At 41.6% G+C, this 23,476-nt stretch overlaps 1 protein-coding gene across 1 annotated transcript in view; it reads right to left on the minus strand.

Annotated features, from left to right (window-relative positions):
• Positions 1-23,476, minus strand: part of ARHGEF38 (Rho guanine nucleotide exchange factor 38) — a 137,754-nt gene that overhangs the window by 71,812 nt on the left and 42,466 nt on the right. The window contains exon 2 of the mRNA XM_006096600.3: positions 18,442-18,632. Within this exon, the coding sequence (XP_006096662.3) occupies positions 18,442-18,632 (191 nt within the window). The remainder of the gene's footprint in view (positions 1-18,441; positions 18,633-23,476) is intronic.

Here is a 23,476-nt window from a genome sequence, read left to right on the forward strand (position 1 = left end):
AAAGAAAGGAAGGAAGGAAGGACAATCACATCCAGCTGGCCTGGCTCAGTGGTTGAGTGTCCTCCTATGAACCAGGAAGTCATGGTTTGATTCCTGGTCTGGGCATATGCCCTGGTTGCGGGCTCAATCACCAGTAAGGAGTGTGCAGGAGGCAGCCAATCAATGATTCTCCCTCATCATTAATGTTCCATCTCCCTCTCCCTCCTTCTCTGAAATCAATAAAAGTATAAGTATATATTAAAAGAGAAAAAAACACAGCTTTATATATCCATATTTTTTTTAAAAAAAGGACAGAAAATACAATTGCTTATAATTCTACCATATAGGTATGTCCTGACAAATTGCTTGCTTTCTCCATGTGTGTACATCAAAAGATTTATATGCTTCAAAGAATGTTTTAAAATTTGGGTGTTTTGTTAACAGCATAACATGGACATCTTTTCATGTCATTAATTTTCCCAATTGCACCATTTTTTTATATTTTTTTAAATATATTTTATTGATTTTTTACAGAGAGGAATAGGGAGTTAGAAACATCAATGAGAGTGAAACATCGATCAGCTGCCTCCTGCACACTCCCCACTGGGGATGTGCCCACAACCAAGGTACATGCCCTTGACCAGAATCAAACCCGGGACCCTTGAGTCTGAAGGCCGATGCTCTATCCACTGAGCCAAACCGGTTAGGGCCCAATTGCACCATTTTTAATGTCCACATTATGTAGAAATAATGTAGTCTACTTAACCGAATCTTTGAAATCTAGATAAACTGCTATTTTCAATATTATAAGCATCTTTCCTGGCTAAAATCTTGTTCACACCCATGATTATTTCCTCATGATAAATTTCATAAGTGCAATTACTAAGCTAAAATTATTAGTATTTCTTAAAGCTTTTAACAAGTCTAGCAAATTATAGCAACAATTAGAAACATTGTATTTCTTCTAGTAAACAATGAATTAAAAATCCTCAGTTTGCCCGGCCAGCACAGCTCAATGGATGAGCATCAACCTGTAAGCCAGGAGGTCACAGTTCAGTTCCAGGTCAGGGCACAAACCGGGCTTGGTCCCCAGTGAGGGACAAACAGAAGGCAGCCAATCAATAATTCTCTTTCATCATTGGTGTTTCTATCTCTCTCCCTTTCCCTTCTCTCTGAAATCAATAAAAATATATTTTAAAACAACAACAACAAAACCCTCAGTTGAATATTACTGCTCTGACCTCAATTTGGAAATATATTTTTAGGATTCTAATTTGACAATCAAAATCACACAACTTTAAAGTTATATATATATATATGGCATATTTATGACTGTAAAAAAACAGAAAATAAATAGCATCATTTTTTGTTGTTGTTAATCCTTACCCAAGGATATTTTTCCATTGACTCTTCTTTTAGAGAGAATGGAAGGGAGGGGAGAGACAGAGAGAATCGTTAATGTGAGAGAGACACATCAATTGGTTGCCTCCTGAATGCATCCAGACAGGGGATGGAGTCTGTAACCAAGTTACGTGCCCTTGACCCAGGACCCTTCAGTCTGCAGGCCAACGCTCTACCCACTGAACCAAACCAGCTAGAGCAAATACCATCACTTTTGAGTGCCATGCTGATCCCCACCAACAAAATGCTTCTCTGGAATTTGTTTCCAAAAAAGACTTCAATGTTTCTATTGGGTGTGTCTTGGCAATAAATCTAAGTTCAACATAGGGGCCAATTCCAGACTCTATTAGAAATCAATATAAGGGAAATCCACCTTGGATGTCATCTGACTCAGATTAGCAGAACCCTGGTCCCTCTACCCCAGTGATGGCGAACCTATGACACGCGTGTCAGAGGTGACAAGCAAACTCATTTTTTTGGTTGATTTTTCTTTGTTAAATGGCATTTAAATATATAAAATAAATATCAAAAATATAAGTCTTTGTTTTACTATGGTTGCAAATATCAAAAAATTTCTATATGTGACACGGCACCAGAGTTAAGTTAGGGTTTTTCAAAATGCTGACACGCCGAGCTCAAAAGGTTCGCCATCACTGCTCTACCCCTTCCAGAAGGCAGTTCCATTATGGCAGAATGGCATACCCAGTTCCAAGTGGAGCTGCCTTCTAGAAGGGGTAAATCTCACAGCATCACGGGGCCTGGCTGTACTTCCTAAGATAGTGTGCTCCATTATTAATGTTGAAGCCGTGTAAATCCAGTGACATAAAGACTGTAACTTTAACAAAGTAAGGTGAGAGTGGTAGGAAGTTGAAAATGTATTTTAAAAAACTGCAAGAAGTGGCGACCCACTGGACATATTCTGAGAGGCAAGAATTAAGTCTTGTTTTATTTTTTTTTTAGGGAGGCAACTGAGACGGGGAATTGTAGCAAGAGGAAAGATGTTGGCAGAAGGGCCTGGCAACTGCAGGACTAGATTAATTATCTAATTACTATGGTGTTGACTCAGTTGGCTTCTAGATTACGAAGCTTTTCAGGGTAAACTAGCCATTATTTCATCAGGTTTCACAAAACTACTGATTTGTATGTGTGAAAATTCCTGCTGTGGAACTAGATTCTAAACTGGCTAATTGAGTCCAACTACAAGTTGAATCGATATCACTGCCAGACAGCAAGTCTTTTAATTAATCTTGAGGCTAAATGTCCAAGTTACCTGATAACTGCCCGGAAACAGTCCAGGCCAGGAGGCGTTGATGAGCACTGACCTATGTCCCTGCAGAAATGTCAGTCTCTTTATAGAAAGTAAGGCTGGGACTTCGGTTCAGAGCTCTCAGCATGTGCCAGAGGAAGAGCAGAGCCAACAGAGGTGAATAAAGGGCAGACCAGAGACTGTGGTCCAATTGGAGAAGTTCCTGAGGTCTTGAGAAAGAGGATTGAGCCCTACCTAGAAAGAGAAGTGAATTCCGGGTGGTTTGGCTCACAGGCTGAGATGAGTACCGGGTGGGTACTCATCTCACCCCTGCCCTCCCCAGCACCGGATGGTCCCGCCCTCAGACTGAATAATTTCAGGTTCCATTCCAGTCAAGGACACTGACCTCGGTTGCAGGCTCAGTTGGGGCATGTACAGGAGGCAATTATCATTCGCTGTGTCTCTCACATAGATGTTTCTCTCTCTGTCTCTCCCCCTCCCTTCCACTATCTCTAAAAATCAATGGGAAAAATATCCTCGGGTGAGGATTAACAAAACAAAAAACAGAGGGTTGGAGGGAGAGGATTGAGAAATCCTTTCCAAAGTTTGTTTGACTAATAATAAAAAGTAAAGTGCTTATATTGATATCCTTGGATAAAAGGTATATAGTTGACCAAGGGTCCTTGCCTTTGGTTCTCTTATCTGCCTTGACACAGGAACACAGTTACTTGGGGGTGGGGGGTGGGGGGGTAGTGTTGGAGGTGGTATGCAGATTTGCTAGCCTTTCCTCCTTAGAATTTTATATGAAACTAGGAGCCCAGCGCACAATTTGAAATCATGGGGCACCGCCCTGCCTTGACACCCAAACCTCTCCACGCAGAGTTCCAGCGTGCCTGGCCCAGCCCCCAAACCCTCTGGCTTTCTCTGGCTGCTTCAAGCCCCGCCCTCAGTCCCTCGAGTTGCCTAGGGCTGGTCCCGCCTTCTCTCCGAGCCTCTCCATTTCTGCCCTGTCTCTGGAGCAACACAGTGGCTCCACCCCATCACGGCGCCAGAGGAGAGCATGGAAGCCTCCTTCCTGCCTGCTGCGCTGTGCTCCTTCCCCTGGCAGGTGGCCGCGGGGCACTCAGAGTGCTAGCGGTGGGTGGCGAAGGACTAGTGAGGGGGGCACTATGCGCTCTCACCCCTGCCCTCCCCAGCACCGGATGGTCCGCCTCCTCCGAGTGCCTCCCTGCTTCTGCCCTTCTCCAGAGCAACGCCCCAGCTAATATGCTAATGACCTGGTCATTAACCTATGGTGTACTGACCATTAGCATATTAGCTCTTTATTAGTATAGATGCTCAGAGGACAAATAGTACTGCTAGGAATAGACTTCTGAGCTGAAGATCCAGTAAATTTTGTGATCCTTTAAAAATTCTAAAGAAAAAGTAGAAAAGAAATATGAGTTATATTGTCAAAACACAGGAGATGCCGAAACCGGTTTGGCTCAGTGGATAGAGCGTCGGCCTGCGGACTGAAAGGTCCCAGGTTCGATTCCGGTCAAGGGCATGTACCTGGGTTGTGGGCACTTCCCCAGTCGGGGATGTGCAGGAGGCAGCTGATCGATGTTTCTAACTCTCTATCTCTCTCCCTTCCTCTCTGTAAAAAATCAATAAAATATATTTAAAAAAAACACAGGAGAAAGTAATTTGGAAACAAACAACCAGTGAGATTAGAAAATAAAAAATGTTTTGCATCCAAATCAACCAAAAAATTATATTTAAGGGCTCTGGGTTGAGCACAATAAATAGGATAAACATTTTTGTGCTTTTGTTAGGGGCAGAAATAGAATATTGGGGACTAGCTATAGTTATCAGAAACATGAATCACGTGAGAAATCCATACCAAAGTTTATTTGACTAATAATAAAAGGTAAAGTGCTTATATTGATATCCTTGGATAAAAGGTATATAGTTGACCAAGGGTCCTTGCCTTTGGTTCTCTTATCTGCAGTACTAATTATCTAATTATAGAAAGTAAGGCTGGGACTTCGGGACAGTGCGCTGGGCTCCTAGTTTCATATAAAATTCTAAGGAGGAAAGGATAGCTCTGTTAACCTTGATTGTTTTGTTCTAATTAGAGAAAGCACATTCTAACCTGGCCGGGAGTTTTAAACCCTCTTCCCCCTTCACCCAGGACCTGGGAATCATGGAAAGACTAACAACCTTGTTACCAGAACAATGGAGTCCAGCCCACATTGCCTGTAACCTGCAACCATTTATACCCATTCTTATTCCTTCTGCCTACTCCCCCAGGTAATTCTTATTCTATTCAGTATAAGCAGCTAGCTTATGGGAGGGTGCAGAGCAGATTTTTGTGGGTGACCTGCTGCTCTCCTATACTGCTGGCATCTTAAATAATAAAAGGCTAATATGCAAATCAACCAAATGGAGGAACGACCGGTCACTATGATGCACACTGACCACCAGGGGGAAGACGCTCAATGCAGGAGCTGGGCTCACAGCTGGCAAGCGCAGCGGTGGTGGCAGTAGCCTCTCCCGTCTCTGTAGCAGCACTAAGGATGTTCGGGGAGTGGGCCTAAGCCTCAGTCGGACATCCAAGGGCTCCTGGATTGCAAGAGGGCACAGGCTGAGCTGAGGGACTCCCCCCACCTCCCAGTGCATGAATGTCATGCACCGGGCCTCTAGTTATTGAAATAAACGCTCATATATAATTCAACACTCTCTCTGCTTAATTGGCTCAAGGAGTGACAGGCAGCCCGGGCCCTTTGGTTGTCCGGTTTCACTTTGATCACTTGAGTGCTTACTGTCTGTGTGAGTGTGTGCATGTATATACACGTGTGTGTTTATTCTTTTTTTTTCCTGCATATTCAAACTCAAATTTGATGATGTATGAAAAACAACCAGCAGAAAGCCAACCATCTAAATAAACCTCTTAACCTGTCAACAGAATTATTATCCTTTAGATCTATTTCCTTTAGATCAATATCTGATAGAAACAAATGATATTAGAAATTGCTTGCTAAACATTCGCAAATTATTTTTTTCACTTTGTAACACAATTTACAAAGTTTGAAGTTTTAATAATACAAGCAAAGACTAGGAAAGTCCTCAGTCTGCTAAAAATAATTTTGAAAAGGTAGAAGTGATTTGAAAGGGGAAAAAAAAGACACAACATTTGCTTGAGATGACGAATATAGGAAGAAAAGAAGTGTGGATAAAAGATGTGGTGGGCAGGTATGTAAAGGTGGCCTGGTATAAGCAGAAACTAGGGACAAAACTGCCGGACAGAGAACAAATACCCAGGAAGTCTATCTGTGTCATAAATTCTGGAGTTTCTCAGGATTTGGTCGTTCCACAACTGGCATTCCCACACGTTCTCCCTCAGGAAATCTCACTTATTTGGGGCACTCTGATTACCATGTCTAGATTAATCATGACTCTGCTTAAAATTTTCTCTAGTTTTTCATCCCAGATGCATACAGTTGGTACTTCTGGCTTGCGGTCTCCATGGTCTTGTCTCCAGCAACACTTATCTCCAGCAACTTGGTGCTCCCGGCACATACCCAGCTACTGCATATCATGTTTCCTTCCTCAGGCTATCTCCTTGGAATCCAAGAATGGGAGTCAAAATACAACAGAAGGTTAAAACCAAACACTTCTTGCCTCAATTTCCCTTGGAGTGTCAATTTCTTAAAATACCAAATTCCAAAGTGAGTATGAGATGTTTTGTCACGTGTAGAACTTAAAAAGCCAATCTCAGTGAACTGTTTTAACATCACCTATGCAGACCTCATGCCTGAGAAACCTAAAGGAGACTGTGGCAGTAGCAAAGTGGCGGCCAACTTGGGAAGAACTTGCACTCCGTCAGGGTTTGGGGGTAAATGATGCATGAATGTTTCCCATGGACCGGATGTGGCCTCCATGCGGGAGGGAGCTGGTGTGAGCTCATCTCTGATTCTGCCTTCAGGACTGAAGGGCAGAATGGGGAGGTAAACCCTGATGTGGAGGAGCTGAGGGGAGAGTTACAGGCCACCATCTAGAACAGAGATTCAGTCGGGATCAAGTGACCTTCAGGAGAGAATGTCCCACCCCCCATCACCACTGTCATGGATATTTACACACACACACACACACACACACACACACAATCAGGGAAGCATGATTACATCTGGAAGGCCCACAGAAGGCAAAGCCAGTCTATGATGACACCAGTCCAAGTGGACCTAACCCTCTCTCTTAACTTGCCTCCCACCCATCCTCCCCGGGGTCCGCAGCTGGCTGGGCCTGGTGTCTGGGAAGGAGAAGAGCAACATCAGGAGGAGAAACAGCAGGAAGCCACCCATACTCCCTCCTCCCACTGCAGGTTTCCCCGTGAAGCAGGCCTGCCAAAGCACAAATTAATACCTGACGGACATTCTAATGTGTGAAATGAGACTGTGTCTGTCTCAGGTCTATTATGTAAGAGGAAAAAAAGTCATGGGCCTGCCACAGTTTTCACCCAGAGGCGGAAAGCACAGTGGAACCTCGTTTCTCGAACTTAATTCGTTCCAGAAGGCTGTTTGAAAACCGAATCATTTTTTCCCATTAGAAATCATGTAAATGCAATTCATTCATTCCAGACCCCAAATGATTCCCTGTTTTAACCTTTCTTAAATACAGTACATGTCTAATGTATTGTTTAACCTATAAACACTTTAAAAATAAAAAGGGCATGAAATGTAAATGAAAATTTAACAAAAAGAAAAGAAAATGAACAGTAAAAAATGAAAATTTAACAACAATAATAAGCAGCAACAAAAGCAAAAAAAAACCCCACAAAAATATTAATATCCTGAAATTTTAACAGTGGTAAACTGACTCATATTCCTTTGTTTGTCGCCTGAGAGACTTGTGGCTGATCAGATAGCTATCAGCATGAAAAAGGTGGTCAGGTTGAGAAGCAAATTGTTTGAGATGGGTGACATTCGAGAATCAAGGTTTGACTATAGTTCCCCACCATAAAGTTCATGGGTGCTCCTCATAGCATTTGCCACATTCCAAATCCCAAGAACCGCACAGAGAGAGGAAGGAAGCAAGAGTGAGTGTTGATTTTAGAAATCAGAGCCAGTCCCCACATGTTTAAATTGCTTGTAATTTCTCACTTCTCTCACTTTTGAGAAACTACCTCTTTGTTAGGAACCCGAGGTACCCAGCCAGCCCTGTGTCCTTAAGTCACCTGTGTTCCAGAAGAGAGTCAACACGCAGCAGAGTTTGGCTGTCACAGGGTATGCCCAGAATGATGGAAACAAGAATGAGTCCTGCAGCGAGGTGGGGAGGTGGAGCTGGGAGGGTGAGGGGTTGGAGTGCAAGTCAATCGAAATTCCATGTATTAACTGTGCCACCAAATTCCAGACTGCAAATCTCAGGGTCACTCTAGCTCACTCCTCTGTCACCCTGACCTCAGGGACCGATAGTTTAACCTCACAATCTCCAACATTCAGTGAGCCCGTTTTGGTTCTCCATGAAACACTGTCCAGTTGCACTTTGTGCCTCTGAAAAGGCTTTTAAGTACATCTTCATTCCCTATTCCCCAAGTTAGCTTGCCTAATACTTTCATTTTTCCTAAAAGGTAAGCTTTATGGGGCTTACAACACAATAGTCACCTCCCTTCCTTTAAAACATTCAGCTCCTCCCAGTTGCCTACAGAAAAGACCCATAATTCCCCATACTGGCAGTTTTGTCTGGCCAAGACCCTATCTTACTCCAATTGCTTTTATTCTTATAAGAACCCTCTGCTCCAGTCAAAAGGAATGGCTTGCTCTCAGGCTTGCCACACGCCAGCTCACTCACCACATTGGCTCCTGTGGTTCTCTGCTCTTGGCCTCTTGCACTGCTGTCCTGACCCTGCCTTTGCCTAACCAGTGTTCATCTGGGGCAAAGTCTATATCTTCTCCCGGACTTCCCAGACCACTTACCCACCATTCGTAAACAGTTGATAGTTATTTCTGCTCAAGTTCCAGGCACTGTAGTAGGTGCTGGGGGACTGGAGATACAGCAGTGATGAGACAAAACTTTGTGCTTCATATTTGAGACAAGTAAATGAGATAAATAAGTAAATTCCATAGTATGTAAATATATGGTGAAAATGTGATAAAGATAATATCCAGCAGGAAAGGGGGGAGAGGGAATTGGAGGGAAACTACAGCACTGGGAGCGCTCACCCACAACCCTTTGGTACTAAAAGTTCCTGTGTAGCCCTGACCAGTTTGGCTCAGTGGATAGAGCGTCAGCCTGTGGACTGAAGGGTTTCAGGTTCGATTCCAGTCAAGGGCATATACCTTGGTTGCGGGCACATCCCCAATAGGGAGTGTGCAGGAAGCAGCTGTTTCTCTCTCATCAATGTTTCTAACTCTCTATCCTTCTCCTTCTCCCTTCCCCTCTGTAAAAAATCAATAAAATATATTTTTTAAAAAAGTTCCTGTGCACACTGAAGGCCTTCTACTGCAAGAAATTTGATTCTCTATTTAAAGGTGTTCTCTGACCACAGATGCCTACTCTGTCCACACAGGGCAGTCTAGAGTCTCAGGTATGAACACTTCTGAAGCATCCCTCAACCAATGTCTAACGGGAATTGGGGGATGAATACCCCTCACGAGGAACAACTCTGAGGTATGTTCTGTATAGCGTCCTAGGGCTCCCAATGAGATATCAGCTTCAGGTCACAGAAGTAATCTGCTCATGAATGCACCCTATACAGTCTTCTTTCCTTCTCAGTCTCATGTCCCCATTTCTTTGCAGCTGTTTCAGGGGATCAGCTCCCAAATAAATGACTTGCTCTGCAATGCTTTTATCTGGATCTGCTTACAAGCCAGTATAAGATAGAGTGAGGTGGGCAAGGAATGCTTCACTGAGTAAAGGCTTGAAGGAGGTGAAGGAGCAAGCCCTTCTTGGGGCAGAGGAGTCAAGGTAAAGAAAACAGCGGAGCAAAGGTCTTGAATCAGCAGTGTTCCTGGCTTATTCATAGAACACTGACAAGGCCAGGTGAGGTCAGAGAGAGGGAGGGGCCAGCTCATGCTGGACCTCATAGATCATCATAAGAATGTTAAGTTTTAATCACAGTGAAATGAGAAGCCATTGGAAGGAACTGGAAGAGGGACATGATCTGACTGATATTTTAATATATTTTTGTTGATTTCAGAGAGGAAGGGAGAGGGAGAGATAGGAAACATCAATGATGAGAGAGAATCATTGATCGGCTGCCTCCTGCACACCCCCAACTGGGGATTGAGCCCACAACCCTGGCATGTGCCCTTGACGGGAATTGAACCCAGGACCTTTCAGTCCACAGGCTGACGCTCTATCCACTGAGCCAAACCAGATAGGGCTGACTGATATTTTACTCTGGCATGAAAGCAGATGAGATTCTCAACCGAGTGAATGTAGTAGACAAAAGAGAGAAGAGGGCCACAGACTGAGCCTGGATCTACTTGAGTGTTTAGAGATAAGAACCAGTTAGCAAAGGAGCCTGAGAAGGAGCTGTCGGATCCGTTGGAGGGAAACCAGGTGTATATGGAGTCATGGAAGACAGAGAAGAAAGCTGTTCTTCCCAATGCTGTTAACAGGTCAGGAAGTGAATACCTCATTCTGCTAATGCCAGGCAATTGTTTGCTGCATAACTCATTAGCACAGCTAATCATGAACTGCCTTCTGTCACCATCATTTCTAGCATCGCCTTGAAATATATCTTTGATTGTTATTTGGCTTTTTATGTGTTTATATGTCATTTTCTTGACCAGATTATAAACTCTTCTAAGGGAGGACTATGACATAAATTTCCTTGATTCCCACACAGAATTCAGCAGAGGGCATTCATGTAATAGACACTTGACAAACATTTAATCTTTTAATTTGCGTGTTCCACTGAAATATCATTCCTCGTGAAATATAGCCTAGTTAATCTGTCTGGAAGTGATCTGTCCCTTCTGTGAACTCTACTTTTAGGACTTATTTTCTGCTCTAACAATTATTGTTTTGCATTTTCCATTGCCACCTCTAAGTAGAGATTCATAATCTTTTGAGGGCAAGGGATGAGTTTCACATGTTTTAATATACTCTAAATGGCAAACAATGAATTAATTAGTTGACTCATACAATCTTGAACCTTGTCTGTAGCTAAAGTGCCTTAAATAATGCTTATTAAAAAATACCTGTTTCCCCAATATGTGCTTCCTTTCTGACCCAGAATTTATTCTTTGGAGCCTGAGATTTCTGGCCCTGCACAGCTACGTTGCTCTAAGGCTGAGGAAAGCTGCCATTCCATTAGAGAGGTTTATGGCATCATTAAAATAATGGCAGCCACTGAAATTTGTTGTTTATTTTCACAAATAAAACTAAATTAAAATAATGGTTTATTCATCTCAGTTCCAAGAAGGAAGTGATAAGCACAAGTCGGCTACAGGCACGACTATCCTGAATATTAAAATAGATTCGTATATGACATTTCACTTTTCCAACTCTGGGCATTCCAACACCTCACTTATCTTCTCATTTGTTCCAGCAGGTTTTGATATGGACTATATCTATACTAATAAAAGGGCAATATGCTAATTAGACTGGATAGACTGGATGTCTTCCGGACGTCCTTCCGGACAAAGCCACAGTGGCGGGGGCTGAGGCAGATGCAGTTAGGGGTGATCAGGCAGGCAGGGAAGAGTGGTTAGGGGCAATCAGGCCAGCAGGGGAGAGCAGTTAGGGGTGATCAGGCCAGCAGGCAGAGGTGATCAGGGGTGATCAGGCCAGCAGGGGAGAGCAGTTAGGGACAATCAGGCTGGCAGAGTGGTTAGGGGTGATCAGGCAGGCAAGCAGGCAGGCAGGTGAGCGGTTAGGAACCAGTGGTCCCAGATTGCAAGAGGGATGTCCGACTGCCGGACATCCCCCAAGGGGTCCTGATTTGGAAAGGGTGTAAGCTGGGCTGAGGGGACATGCCCCCCCCCTCCCGCATGCATGAATTTCATGCACTGGGCCTATAGTGAGAGAGAGAGAGATTATAAAAATTAGAGAAAACTGAAGTTGCTCTAAAATGGAACATATGAGGTCCTTATAAATAGAACAACACAGAGGAGAGTTTTCATCATAAAACTGCAATACAAAGGGAAAAAAAAGAAAGCGATCCCTTCGTTTTTGAGCTGAGTCTTTCTAAACAAGCAAAGATAAGAGATTCCTACTCGCAAATAGAAGTTTCACATGCTAGAATATTGATGTATCACTTCCATACCCAACTAAATGTGAATCCAATTTGACAGCAAACTGCATGTCTTCCAAGATGACAAAACAGAAATGTCTTCTCAGGGGAAATGGGAAAGTGACGCGCAATGGTTTGGTGTCAGCACTTAATAAAGAGGTTAGTTAGACATGAGATAGTGTGATTGGCAGCACCGTTACTTGTGTGACTTTTATTTTTAAATTTAACATTTTACAGCTATAATCTCCAACACATAAGAACTGCATAGAGTTCTAACCTGCTGTATGATCATGGGATTCTTCAATGTGATATGACCTTACTAACCATGAAAATCAGTAGTTTTAAAGGACTGGAGACTATACACTTAATATTTAAATCAAACTTCCAGCCAAAGCTGCCCAGAAGAAAAAAAAAGCAGAGCTCAAATAGGAATTTTGGTCACTATAGTAATGAAAAATCTGAGAAATTGAAGCAACTCTTGCCAACTGTAGTTGAGATATGGGGAACAACAAATGACTCAGAAGAAATACACTTGGAGAGAGGTGTTAGCTAATGCGCTGGTGGTAACTGTATTAGCAATAGCTTTTGTTTTGATATCATCAGTCTGGCTTTGATCTCTGCACTCATGAAGTCTCTGAAGTCCTGGGACAGGGGTTTGACCTCAGGAGGTGCTGACTACAGGGGAAGAGACTGGAGTAAGTAGAATGTGGAAGTGGAGACAGGGACTTAATTGGCTTTTTCCTGGTTTGTTTTAGAATCTAGAAAGATTTCTAGTATTCTTTCAACCACATGAGAAAGAGAATACACAGGAGATTACCTACAAAGTTTCTTCTAAGCAGCCTAATGAATGTCTTTATTCTAAAAATGTAGTGTGTACCTCTTGGCAATCACAATAAGAAGGGAATTAATTAGAAAGTTTTGGAGAGTAAACAAGGTAAAGAGTGAGAAGAAAAGTTTTTATCCTTATACATAAACTGTCATCTGAGAAATGTCAATTAAAACAACAACAAAATGCCAATATACCTAGAATGCCCCAAATCCAGAACACCGGCAACACCAAATGCTGACAAGGATGTGGAGTAACAAGAATGTCCATTCATGGCTGGTAGGAATGCAAAACGATACAGCCACTTTGGAAAGCAGTCTCACAGCTTCTTACAAAACTAAACATACTCTTGCCTGGCAGCATAGCTCAGTGGTTGAGCGTCAACCTTTGAGCCAGGAGGTCGAGGTTTGATTCCCAGTTAGGGCATGCAGGAGGCAGGTGATCAATGATTCTCTCTCATCATTAATGTTTCTCTCCCTCCCTATCCCTTCCTCTCTGAAGTCAATAAAAATACATTTTAAAAACAACAACAACATACTCTTACCATGTGATCCAGCAAATGTGCTCCTGGGTTTTTACCCAAATGAACTGAGCTTATGTCCACAAAAACCTGCATGTGGCTGTTTATAGCAGCTTTATTCATAATTGCCAAAACTTAGAAGCAACCATGCTGTCCTTCAGTAGATAAATAGATAAATAAATTGTGGTACATCCAGACAATGGAATATTTTTCAGCACTAAAAGGAACTGAGCTATCAATCCATGAAAAGACACAGAACATCTTAAATGCATAATGCTGAGTGAAAGAAGCCAATCTGAGAAGCTACAATTCCAACTATATGACAGTCTAGAAAAGGCAAACTATGGTGACAGTAAAAAGACCAGAGGTTGCCAGGGGTCGGTGGGGAGGGAAGAACAAACAGGTGCAGCACAAAGGATTTTTAGGGTGTGAAACTACCATAACAATGGATACATGTTATGATATATTTGTCAAAACCCACAGAAGGAACACTACCAAGAGTGAACCTATGGACTTTTGGTGATAATGATGTGTCAACGTAGGCTTATCCGTTGTAACAAACTTAACACTGGTGGGGATGTTGAGAACAGGGGAGGCTATGCATGTGTGGGGACAAGGAGTATATGGAAAATCTCTGTACCTTGCCCCTCAACTTTATTGTGAACCTAAAAGTACTTAAAAAAATAGTCCTAAAGGAGTAACCGGGTGATAGGGAAAAAAATGAGAGGGAAAAATTGCATAGTCGTCAATTAAACAAAAATGAATGACTATTATTTCTGACAATAGTAAAAGTCTTTTAGTGAAGCTGACAGCCAGAGAAGACAGTTCTGACAAGAGTTTTTCTGTGACACTTTAAAATTCGTGACAGAAGGTATTTGATCACCCGTGTTTTTCTCTATTTGTTAAGCAGGCAAAGTTTTAATAAACAGCTTTGAAAAGCTGGATTTATCTATCTATGTATCTGCCTACAAATGAAAGCAGGGCGTATTTTAATAATTACTAGTTGTAATATTTCTGTCTTGATTCTTTTATCTTGTATTTCAGTGAACTTTCTTAACTGTAATTCTGTCCTTTGTTCAGGGGGAGTAGCAGAATTCCATTACATATCATTGTCTGAATTTCTCTTATGGAGAAGTGGGACTCTGAGAACTGGGCTGAGAGTGAATGAATTTTTTGCACCAGGCCTCTAGTAAATAAATAAAAATCTACCAAATGTGCATCCAAACATATATACTTATACATAGAATACACTAGGAAGGGTAAAAAGAAGCTGGTAATGATGTCTGTCTCTGGAGAAGGAAATTGGGCAGCTATAAAACCCTATCACCTCCTTGAAATATTTGGTACTTTAGTGCTATGTGAATTTTAGAAATTTAAAAAAAGAAAAAAAAACCACATGTATTTAAATTTCAATTCCTCTATTTTTTTTCCAATCAGCTTTTGGTCCTTTCCTTACACATAAAACCCCTTTCCATTGTCAGATTGATATGATTTTTGTTTATTTTGACTTCCTGCCAAAAATGTAGTCTCTCTTATTGCCCTGTTCAGATAACAAATAACTAGAACCTGTTTTCCCACTAAATGTTTCAACACTGACTGTGGTGGAAAACTTTTGCCTTCTTTGCAAAACGTCTCACAATGCTGCTATTAAAGATGTTGTAACTGCCGAGCTTGGCCCTGCTTTCAGTTAGGTGAAGGTTTGTTTATAGAAAACCTTGAATTAAGATTAGGGTTTGTAACAGAACAGTTATCAGTCAAGCATTGGGTCTAGACATTTATTTGAACACTGATCCCTTCCTGGAGGATCATTCAAATAAACACATAGCTTTTCTCAGATTTCAGCTTCATTCTAAATTTCACCAACATAAATGTTATTGATTCTACTGGGAGTAGTCCATTCTCGAATCCACACAAGGGATCGAGACAGTCTTCTCAACAACAGAAAGGACAGGCACAGAGAAAAGGCACAGATCAGATGACTTCCAACCTCTCTCCCAGCCTAACCTATGCATGTAAAATATTTGCTTATGTTGTCTTGGGTTTAGCAAAGCATGGTTTGCAGATTATTCCCATGGTTACATGACAACTGTATGTGTTAATTTATATATGTTGACACTAACTGATGACAGGTGGCTGATGTGCAAAGGCCATGGTATTTAAACAGTTAGGAGGGAAGTGAGGACATGAAGGAGCTAATGAACATTTTAAAGCTGGTCAAGTTCATGATCTGGTGGCATCAATTAACTACCTCAGCACTCGTATAAATGTTTATAACAGTCATGTGAGTTCCTGAGCCCTTATTTACTTAATCAAAGGTTAAGAGCATTAAGAAGTGGGGGGAAAGTGGATGTGAGGTGAGAACTCTGAGAAACCTTAAAATAATTGCTATTACAACATTAGTGGATGGGGACAAATAGACTACTAGACTGAAACTAATTCTGCAATGAGGAGGACAGAGTATTGGGAGAAAGCCAAGCAGAGAGAAGTGTCAGATATGACAGATCAACAAGCTATAGACAATCTTAATAGAATAACAAAGGAAACATGAGTTAGAATTCTGAGAACTATAATTCAAAGCACTGAGAGCAAAAGTTAAACATGCTAAATAAATAAACTACATGTCATCATAATGGTCCGAAACACCAATTCTGAGGATTGCTTATGAGTTATGTAGGAAGCAAAAAATAAGAAAAACAACAAAAACAAAAATGAGAGAGCATCTATAAGAGTACAGCTCAGCAATGGCATTTATATCGATGGGGCCAGTTTAACTCACCTGTGGTGTAGGTGGTTTAAAATTGAGAACATTTTTATACTAAATAAACTCCTTATTCAATTTGATACAAAAATAGACTATGAATCAAAAGAAATATTTTCCTTATATATTTAGTCTTTTTTTATACTGATCATTGATTCATCACAGGGACAAATTTTTGGTAAAATGTGCTTACTTTGAAATAATCACATCTTAGCCACATATGCTTTTATACATATTAAATATTTTATATGCAAGTTAAAAGAGAAAGAAATAAAGGGAAAATACAGACAATTATTTTATGTTTTTGTTTTTATGATAGCAGATAATGAAGATGAAAAAGATCCAATAGGGAGGGTAAAGGCCATGATGCAGGGGAGAAAGGACACTGCAGGCATGAAATCCTAGAGCAGCGGTTCTCAACCTGTGGGTCGCGACCTCTTTGGGGGTCGAATGACCCTTTCACAGGGGTCGCCTAAGACCATTGGAAAACACATATATAATTACATATTGTTTTTGTGATTAATCACTATGTTTTAATTATGTTCAATTTGTAACAATGAAATTGGGGGTCACCACAACATGAGGAACTGTATTCAAGGGTCTCGGCATTAGGAAGGTTGAGAACCACTGTCCTAGAAGAAGCCCGAGGGGAAAGGTCCACTGGGTTAGGAGAGAGGTTATCCTTAATGAGAAGCAGGAACCACTAGCCAAGTTATGTGGGTAGAGATTCAGGTAGGTGGGTAGATTTGGTGCTGAGGGTGTGTGCATTTGCTGATTGTGTCTATTTTCTCAATGAAATGATGGGAAAGGATGTTAGCTGAGAGTTAGGAGACAAGAGAGAGCGAGGTATGAGGAGAAAGAAGAAGATGTGAAAGAATCCTTTCAGAGACGTACCAGAGGCCTCACTTGAAGAAAATGGCCATGAATTTTAAGAGATTGGTTCAAACGTGTGGGTAATAATGTGAAGTAGGCAGAAAAAATGACCTTCATGAAGTGTTTTTCAGACATGTAAATGTAAAGAGAAAGACAAAAGGGAATTGAGTTTCTCAGCCAGGAGTAATTATAATGAAGGACTCAGGGAAACTAAACCAAGTGTGAGCTTGATCAACAGTGAAAAGGTAGGTGGTGGTCAGATCAATAGCTTGGAGATCCTGGAGGCATCAAAAATTTTTCAGAGAGTTCCAGTGGGAGTGGGCTGTGAGCGAGGATGTGAGGGTTGGAAAACAGTAAGCCTGAAATTCAGAAGATGAGTTATTGGTAATGGCAGTTCTAGGGTATGTCCTCAGAGTGAGATAGGTTCGAGGAAAGATGACTGGGCATGAGCAAGGCAAGGAACTGAGTGAGAGGCTTGGAGGCTATGTGGACCACTTGCCTGAATATTAAAATCAACTAAAATTTATGTCTGCATTATTGGGGAGGGGGAGAAAAGAGGGGAGGGGAAAGAGGAGAGGAGAGGAGAAGAGTGAAGAAGAGGGGAGGGGAGAGAACAGTGGGCTACGTTCTAAATTTTTCAAAGAACAGAAGTGACTGGTGGGACTGCAACATAGGGAGGGTAGGTAGTAGTAGAGTCTGATGCCATGTACATTTAAAATTAGTATTTTAAGAGATATATAAATGAAAACATTGTTGATAAGCATTAATATCTGCCAGAATAGAAGTTACATCACATGCAGCTAGTTTAAATTAAATAAAAGACAACACACCAAAAATTATTTGATATACTTAGCAGTGGAACTAGAGAGCAAATTTTTATCATGACTTTGAATGTTATTCCACTCTTACGGAACCAGTAAGAAATTTCCAGCCATAGCCAGTTTGGCTCAATGGATAGAGCGTCAGCCTGCAGACCCAAGGGTCCGGGTTTGATTCCGGTCAAGGGCAAGCAGGTATAGAAGTTGCATACCAATCGATATGTTTCTCTCACATCCATGTTTCTCTGTGTCTTTCCCCCTCTCTTTCCACTATCTCTAAAAATCAATGGAAAAATATCCTTGAGTGAGGAAAAGAAAAGAAAAGAAAAGAAAAGAAAGAAAGAAAGAAAGAAAGAAAGAAAGAAAGAAAGAAAGAAAGGAAGGAAGGAAGGAAGGAAGGAAGGAAGGAAGGAAGGAAGGAAGGAAGGAAGGAAGGAAGAAAGAAAGAAAGAAAGAAAGAAAGAAAGAAAGAAAGAAAGAAAGAAAGAAAGAAAGAAAGAAAAGAAAAGAAATTTCTAAGTTCAGGTGTCCCTCTACTGACACAAGAAGTGAGTCTGATGATACCGTACGCCTACCTAAACCTGGGGACCCAGGAAAAAGGCCCATCTACCCAAACCTGGGGACCCAAGGAAAAGGCCCATCTACCCAAACCTGGGGACCCAGGGGAAAAGGCCCGTCACCCTCCCCACCCCACCCCCCTCACTGCAGCAGAAGCTACCACTGATAAAGGTGGGTGCTTTGATTTCCTGGAGCTGGTGATCCTATTTAGGACGGCCGGTGGGGTTCAAAGTTGCATTTACCTGTTTATTTCTCAAGGGCTGAACCACTTCCTTAATGCACAGCTCTAGATCCTTGAGATAGTCCCTTTCCGTCTGTACCAGCTCCTCGATGATTTTGGAACGCCTCGCCATCATCCTCCGCGTCTGCTGCTCCTCCTCCTCCTCCTGCGTCAGGGTCTCCGCCGCACACCCGGCCTGTGGACTCATCTTTTCTGTTCAGTGGAAACATGTACATGTGAGGCATTCTGCGGGGGTTTCTTGTTCCCTCACCACAAACAAACCACTGCAGGCATATTGTTAGCAAGGAAAAATGCTTAGGTGTCGTCAAGGTGTGTTCTTAGAAAGTGATGTGTGCTGGTTCCCCCTAAAGTCAGAATCCTAGGAACATGTGAGCATGAAGGGATGTGAGAATGGACTACTTTTGATAAAGTAGTTAAATGATTTTCAACTGCCATAGTTTGTCTTTAAAATATCTCATTGCTACTATATATGGTATAAAATAGTCTTCAGGCTAGAGGTAAAATGTATAAAAACACAGTTCAGAGCTGTTTCTGGACACATGTGCTTTATTTAAAATTTATTTTTAATTATTGTTGGCATGTAATATTATATTAGTTTCAGGTGTACTGATAACACAGTGATTAGATGTAAATATACCTTGCAAGGTGATTGTCTCAATAAGTCAAGTAACCATGTTACAATAGTTACTATGATATTATTAACTACTAGAGGCCTGGTGCATGAGATTCGTGCATGGGGGTGACGGGGTGTCCCTCAGCCTGGCCTGCACCCTATCCAATCCAGGATCACTCTTATAATCTGGGACCACTGGCTCCTAACCACTCACATGCCTGCCTGCTTGATCGCCCCTAACCCCTCTGCCTGCCTGCCTGATTGCCCCTAACCACCTCTGCCTGCCTGCCAGATCACCCCTAACCACTTGCCTGCCTACCTGATCACCCTTAACTGTTTGCTGGGGGGCAAGGCCAGCCCTGCAAGGGGCCTTCTGCCTACCTGATCACCCCTAACCACTGGCCTGCCTACCTGATCACCCCTAACCGCTGGTCTGTCTACCTGATCATTCCTAACCACTCTGCCTGCCTGCAGAATCGCCCCTAACCGCTTGCTGGGGGGTGGGGCCAGCCCAGCGAGGGACCGTGGTGGATCTGGTCTAACGGTCGTTATGATCATGATGCCGTTATGGTCTCTGGCCTTTTATTATATAGGATACTAGAGGCCCGATGCATGAAATTCATGCAAGGGTAGGCCTTCAAAGCCCTGGCTGCCTAGTGACCCCAGCTACCTCGCAGCTCTGCCCCTGCCCACACCTGCCTTGGCCTAGTGCAGCCCACATCTGCCGCCAGACACCCCCAGTTTCCCAGTTCCACGGAGCCCCCTGATAGATCACCGCGCAGAGGGTGGCCTGGGCCTCTCTCTTCGGGGTAATCGCGGATCCCTTCCCATCAATCACCCCACAGAGGGTGGCCTGGGCCTCCCTTTATGGGGCAATTGTGGGGTGATGACAGGCCCCCCAACCAATCACATTGCACCCGCCTTGGCTGGCCTGGCGCCAGTGCGTGTCATAGTGTGTCGTCCAGAAGGTCATCCAGACATTCATTCTGCTGTTCGGTTGTTCAGTCGATTTGCATATTACACTTTTATTTTTATAGATTCCTTACCTTGTACATTACATCTGTGACTTATTGTATAATGGCAGTTTGTACTTCCTTAAGCCCCTTCACCTTTTGCCAACTCCAAACCCTTCCCATTTCTAACCCGCTAAACCATCAGTTTTTTCTCTGTATCTGAGTTTGTTTTTGTTTTGTTTATTTTTTTAGATTCCATGTATAAATGAAATTATACAGTATTTGTCTTTCTCTACCTGATTTATTTCACTTAGTATAATACCTTCTAAGTCCATCCATATTGACACAAATGGCAATATTTCATTCTTTTTTATGGCTGAGTAACAGTTTGTTATATATAGTATCATTTTTATCCATTCATCTGTCAATGGACAGCTAGATTGCTTCCATAGCTTGGCTGTTGTAAATAATACTGCAATATATCTAGGAATGCTATATCTTTTCAAATTAGTATTTTCTATTTCTTTGAATAAACTCCAAGAAGTGGGATTGCTAGATCATATGGTAGTTCTATTTTTAATTTTTTGAGGAACCTACATACTGTTTTCCATAGTGGTTGCACCAGTTTACAATCCCACCAACAGGGCACCAGGGTTCTCTATTCTCCACATCCTCACCAACATTTATTCTTTGGGGTTTTCTTTTATATATATATATATATATATATATATATATATATATATATATATATATATGATAGTAATTCTGACAGGTGTAAAGTCGTATCTCCTTATGGTTTTAATTTGTATTTTCCTGATGATTAATGATGTTGAGCATCTTTTCATGTGTCTGTTGACCAGCTGTATGTCCTCTTTGGAGAAATGTCTACTCAGGTCCTCTGCCCATTATTTAAAGATTTTGTTTGCATTCTTTGATATTGAGTTGTGTGAGTTCTGAATATATTTTGGATTTTAACTCATTACCAGATATATCATTTGCAAATATCTTCTGCCATTCAATAGATTGTTTTGTCATTTTGTTGACAGTTTCTCTCATGGTACAAAGCTTTTTAGTTGAATATAGTCTCATTTGTTTATTTTTGCGTTTGTTGCCTTTGCCCTAAGAAACATATCCAAAAAATATTGGAAGACCAATATCAAAGAGTTTACTGCCTATGTTTTCTTCTACAAGTTTTATGGTTTTAGGTCTTATATTTCTTTAATCCATTTTGAGTTTTTGTTGTTGTTTTTTTTGTATATGGTATAAGAAAGTGGTCTAGTTTCTTTTTTTTCTTTTTTTCTTTTTCTTTTGCATGTATCTTGGACACATTTGTTTTTAAATCAAGAGAGAATTTTTAACTGGTAAGTGGAACACCTTCCACTTTTGTTTGTTGCGATTATTATTAAAACTAATTGCTCCCAAATATAAATGGATAATATGCAAACTTTACTAAAATGGAAAACAATTGCACATGAGTGGGATTTTTCTTTCAATTCACAATCAGAATCCATGAGAGTGAGATAGTGGTGGATTAAATAAATATAGCTAAGATTTTTTTGTATGGCTTTTCTTCAATATGATGTTATCTCAAAATTCTTGAACTGCAAAACAGAACATTTTAATTAAAAAATGACTGAAGGGCTATTGCAATTAATGGGCAGCCTCACATATACCCAAGGTTTTATATAAACTACAATGTAAGAAAGTAAATATTTTCAAGGATGTGCTCCACACAGTAACATAAAATTTTGGAAGCCACAAACTAGATTATAAATGAAATCAGAGCAAGGATAGAAAGTAGGGCAGGTGTGTGTGTGTGTGTGTGTGTGTGTGTGTGTGTAAATGAATTTGCTTCAAGCTCGAGGTCATCACAAACTTAATTTTTTATCTTAGTCTCTGCAGTCTCTGCAGAAGTAATTTCATTTCTTTTCAAGCTAATGCGATTTTAATAACTGATACGTTAGACATCTTTGATGCTGACACCACTTCCTGAGGATGTAGAGCTTTGCCAAAGGCTTCACACAGACTCAGGATGGAAAAACAAAAGTGCACAGGTCACGATGTATGGGAAGAGAGGATATTGTCTTGGATGACTGCAGAAATGAAGCTAAGAAAACTGGAGAAAATTTATAGTAGATGAGTTAATAGTTCCATGCAAAAGGACTGTCCGCAGATGCGAAGAGACACTCCAAAAGTCGCGAATACACCTCTCTTTCTGGCCCACTAATTTCAGGTGTTCTGGCAGTAGCTCCATAATCAAGCATCTGTGGAGAATGCTGTGAAGGTAATTCCAGCGGTCGTTGGCAGCTGCACTAGTTGATCTTTGGCCAATCCTGACTTTCAGGTAAATACGCTTCTGGACCATTTGCCTGGTAGCTATCTTTCTTCATCAGGAAAGAAAATGGATTTGACAGATGCTATCTGAGTTTTACAAGACTTGGGCCATTCAGTGCCAGAGAAATAATCTGCCTGAGCTCTAAAAGAAGAGAGAATCTATACAAAGAGAGAAAATGAATGCATGAGGAGTTCTGCAGCCTGTGTATCTTACGTTATGTTATGAGCATTTTTGGATGCTTGCTAATTCATAGTATTTTTATTGGAGAATAGAAGAAGCCTGCCTCTCAGCACCCCAAATTTGAAAGAAAAAGTTATAGTCAGGTGTTATTATTATTAATTATTTTGAATATAACAGAGGAAGGCAGGTCACTGGAGAGGGGATCTGCAGTGAGCAGGCTGTATACATCACATGACCTCCTCTGTGAGCCTCCTTTTGTCTGTTTCTTCTAAAAGGGTGGAGGTTGGCTAACACCTGGAGATCTGGTACTCATTAAGGCTTTACCTACTCTCTCCACCACTATGAAACCACGATGGGAGGGTCCCTATCCCATAATTGTATCCACCTCCACTGCAATCAAGGTCAGTGGAGTCGACTCCTGGATATATCTATCTCAAGTAAAGCTTTGGACACCAGCCCAGGAGGACGATGAAGCTGTATTACCCTCAACTGAATCACCAGATTCCTATTCGTGTGAGCCTCTAGAGCAGTGGTTCTCAACCTTCTGGCCCTTTAAATACAGTTCCTCATGTTGTGACCCAACCATAAAATTATTTTCATTCCTACTCCATAACTGTAATGTTGCTATTGTTATGAATCGTAATGGAAATATCTGATATGCAGGATGGTCTTAGGCGACCCCTGTGAAAGGGTCGTTTGACCGCCAAAGGGGTCGTGACCCACAGGTTGAGAACCGCTGCTCTAGAGCAATGGTTCTCAACCTTGGCTGCACATTAGAATCACCTGGGAATCTTTTTAAAATCCTGATTTCTGGGCCTCACTCTCCGGAAATTCTGTTTCTTTGTTACTAATGTTGTGGCCCCACCTTATAACAAAGAAACAGAATTTCCCGAGGATGAGGCCCAGAAATCAGGATTTTTAAAGATTCCCAGGTGATTCTATGTGCAGCCAAGGT

Source organism: Myotis lucifugus, unplaced genomic scaffold, assembly GCF_000147115.1.
Source record: "Myotis lucifugus unplaced genomic scaffold, Myoluc2.0 scaffold_182, whole genome shotgun sequence".
NCBI lineage: Eukaryota > Metazoa > Chordata > Mammalia > Chiroptera > Vespertilionidae > Myotis > Myotis lucifugus.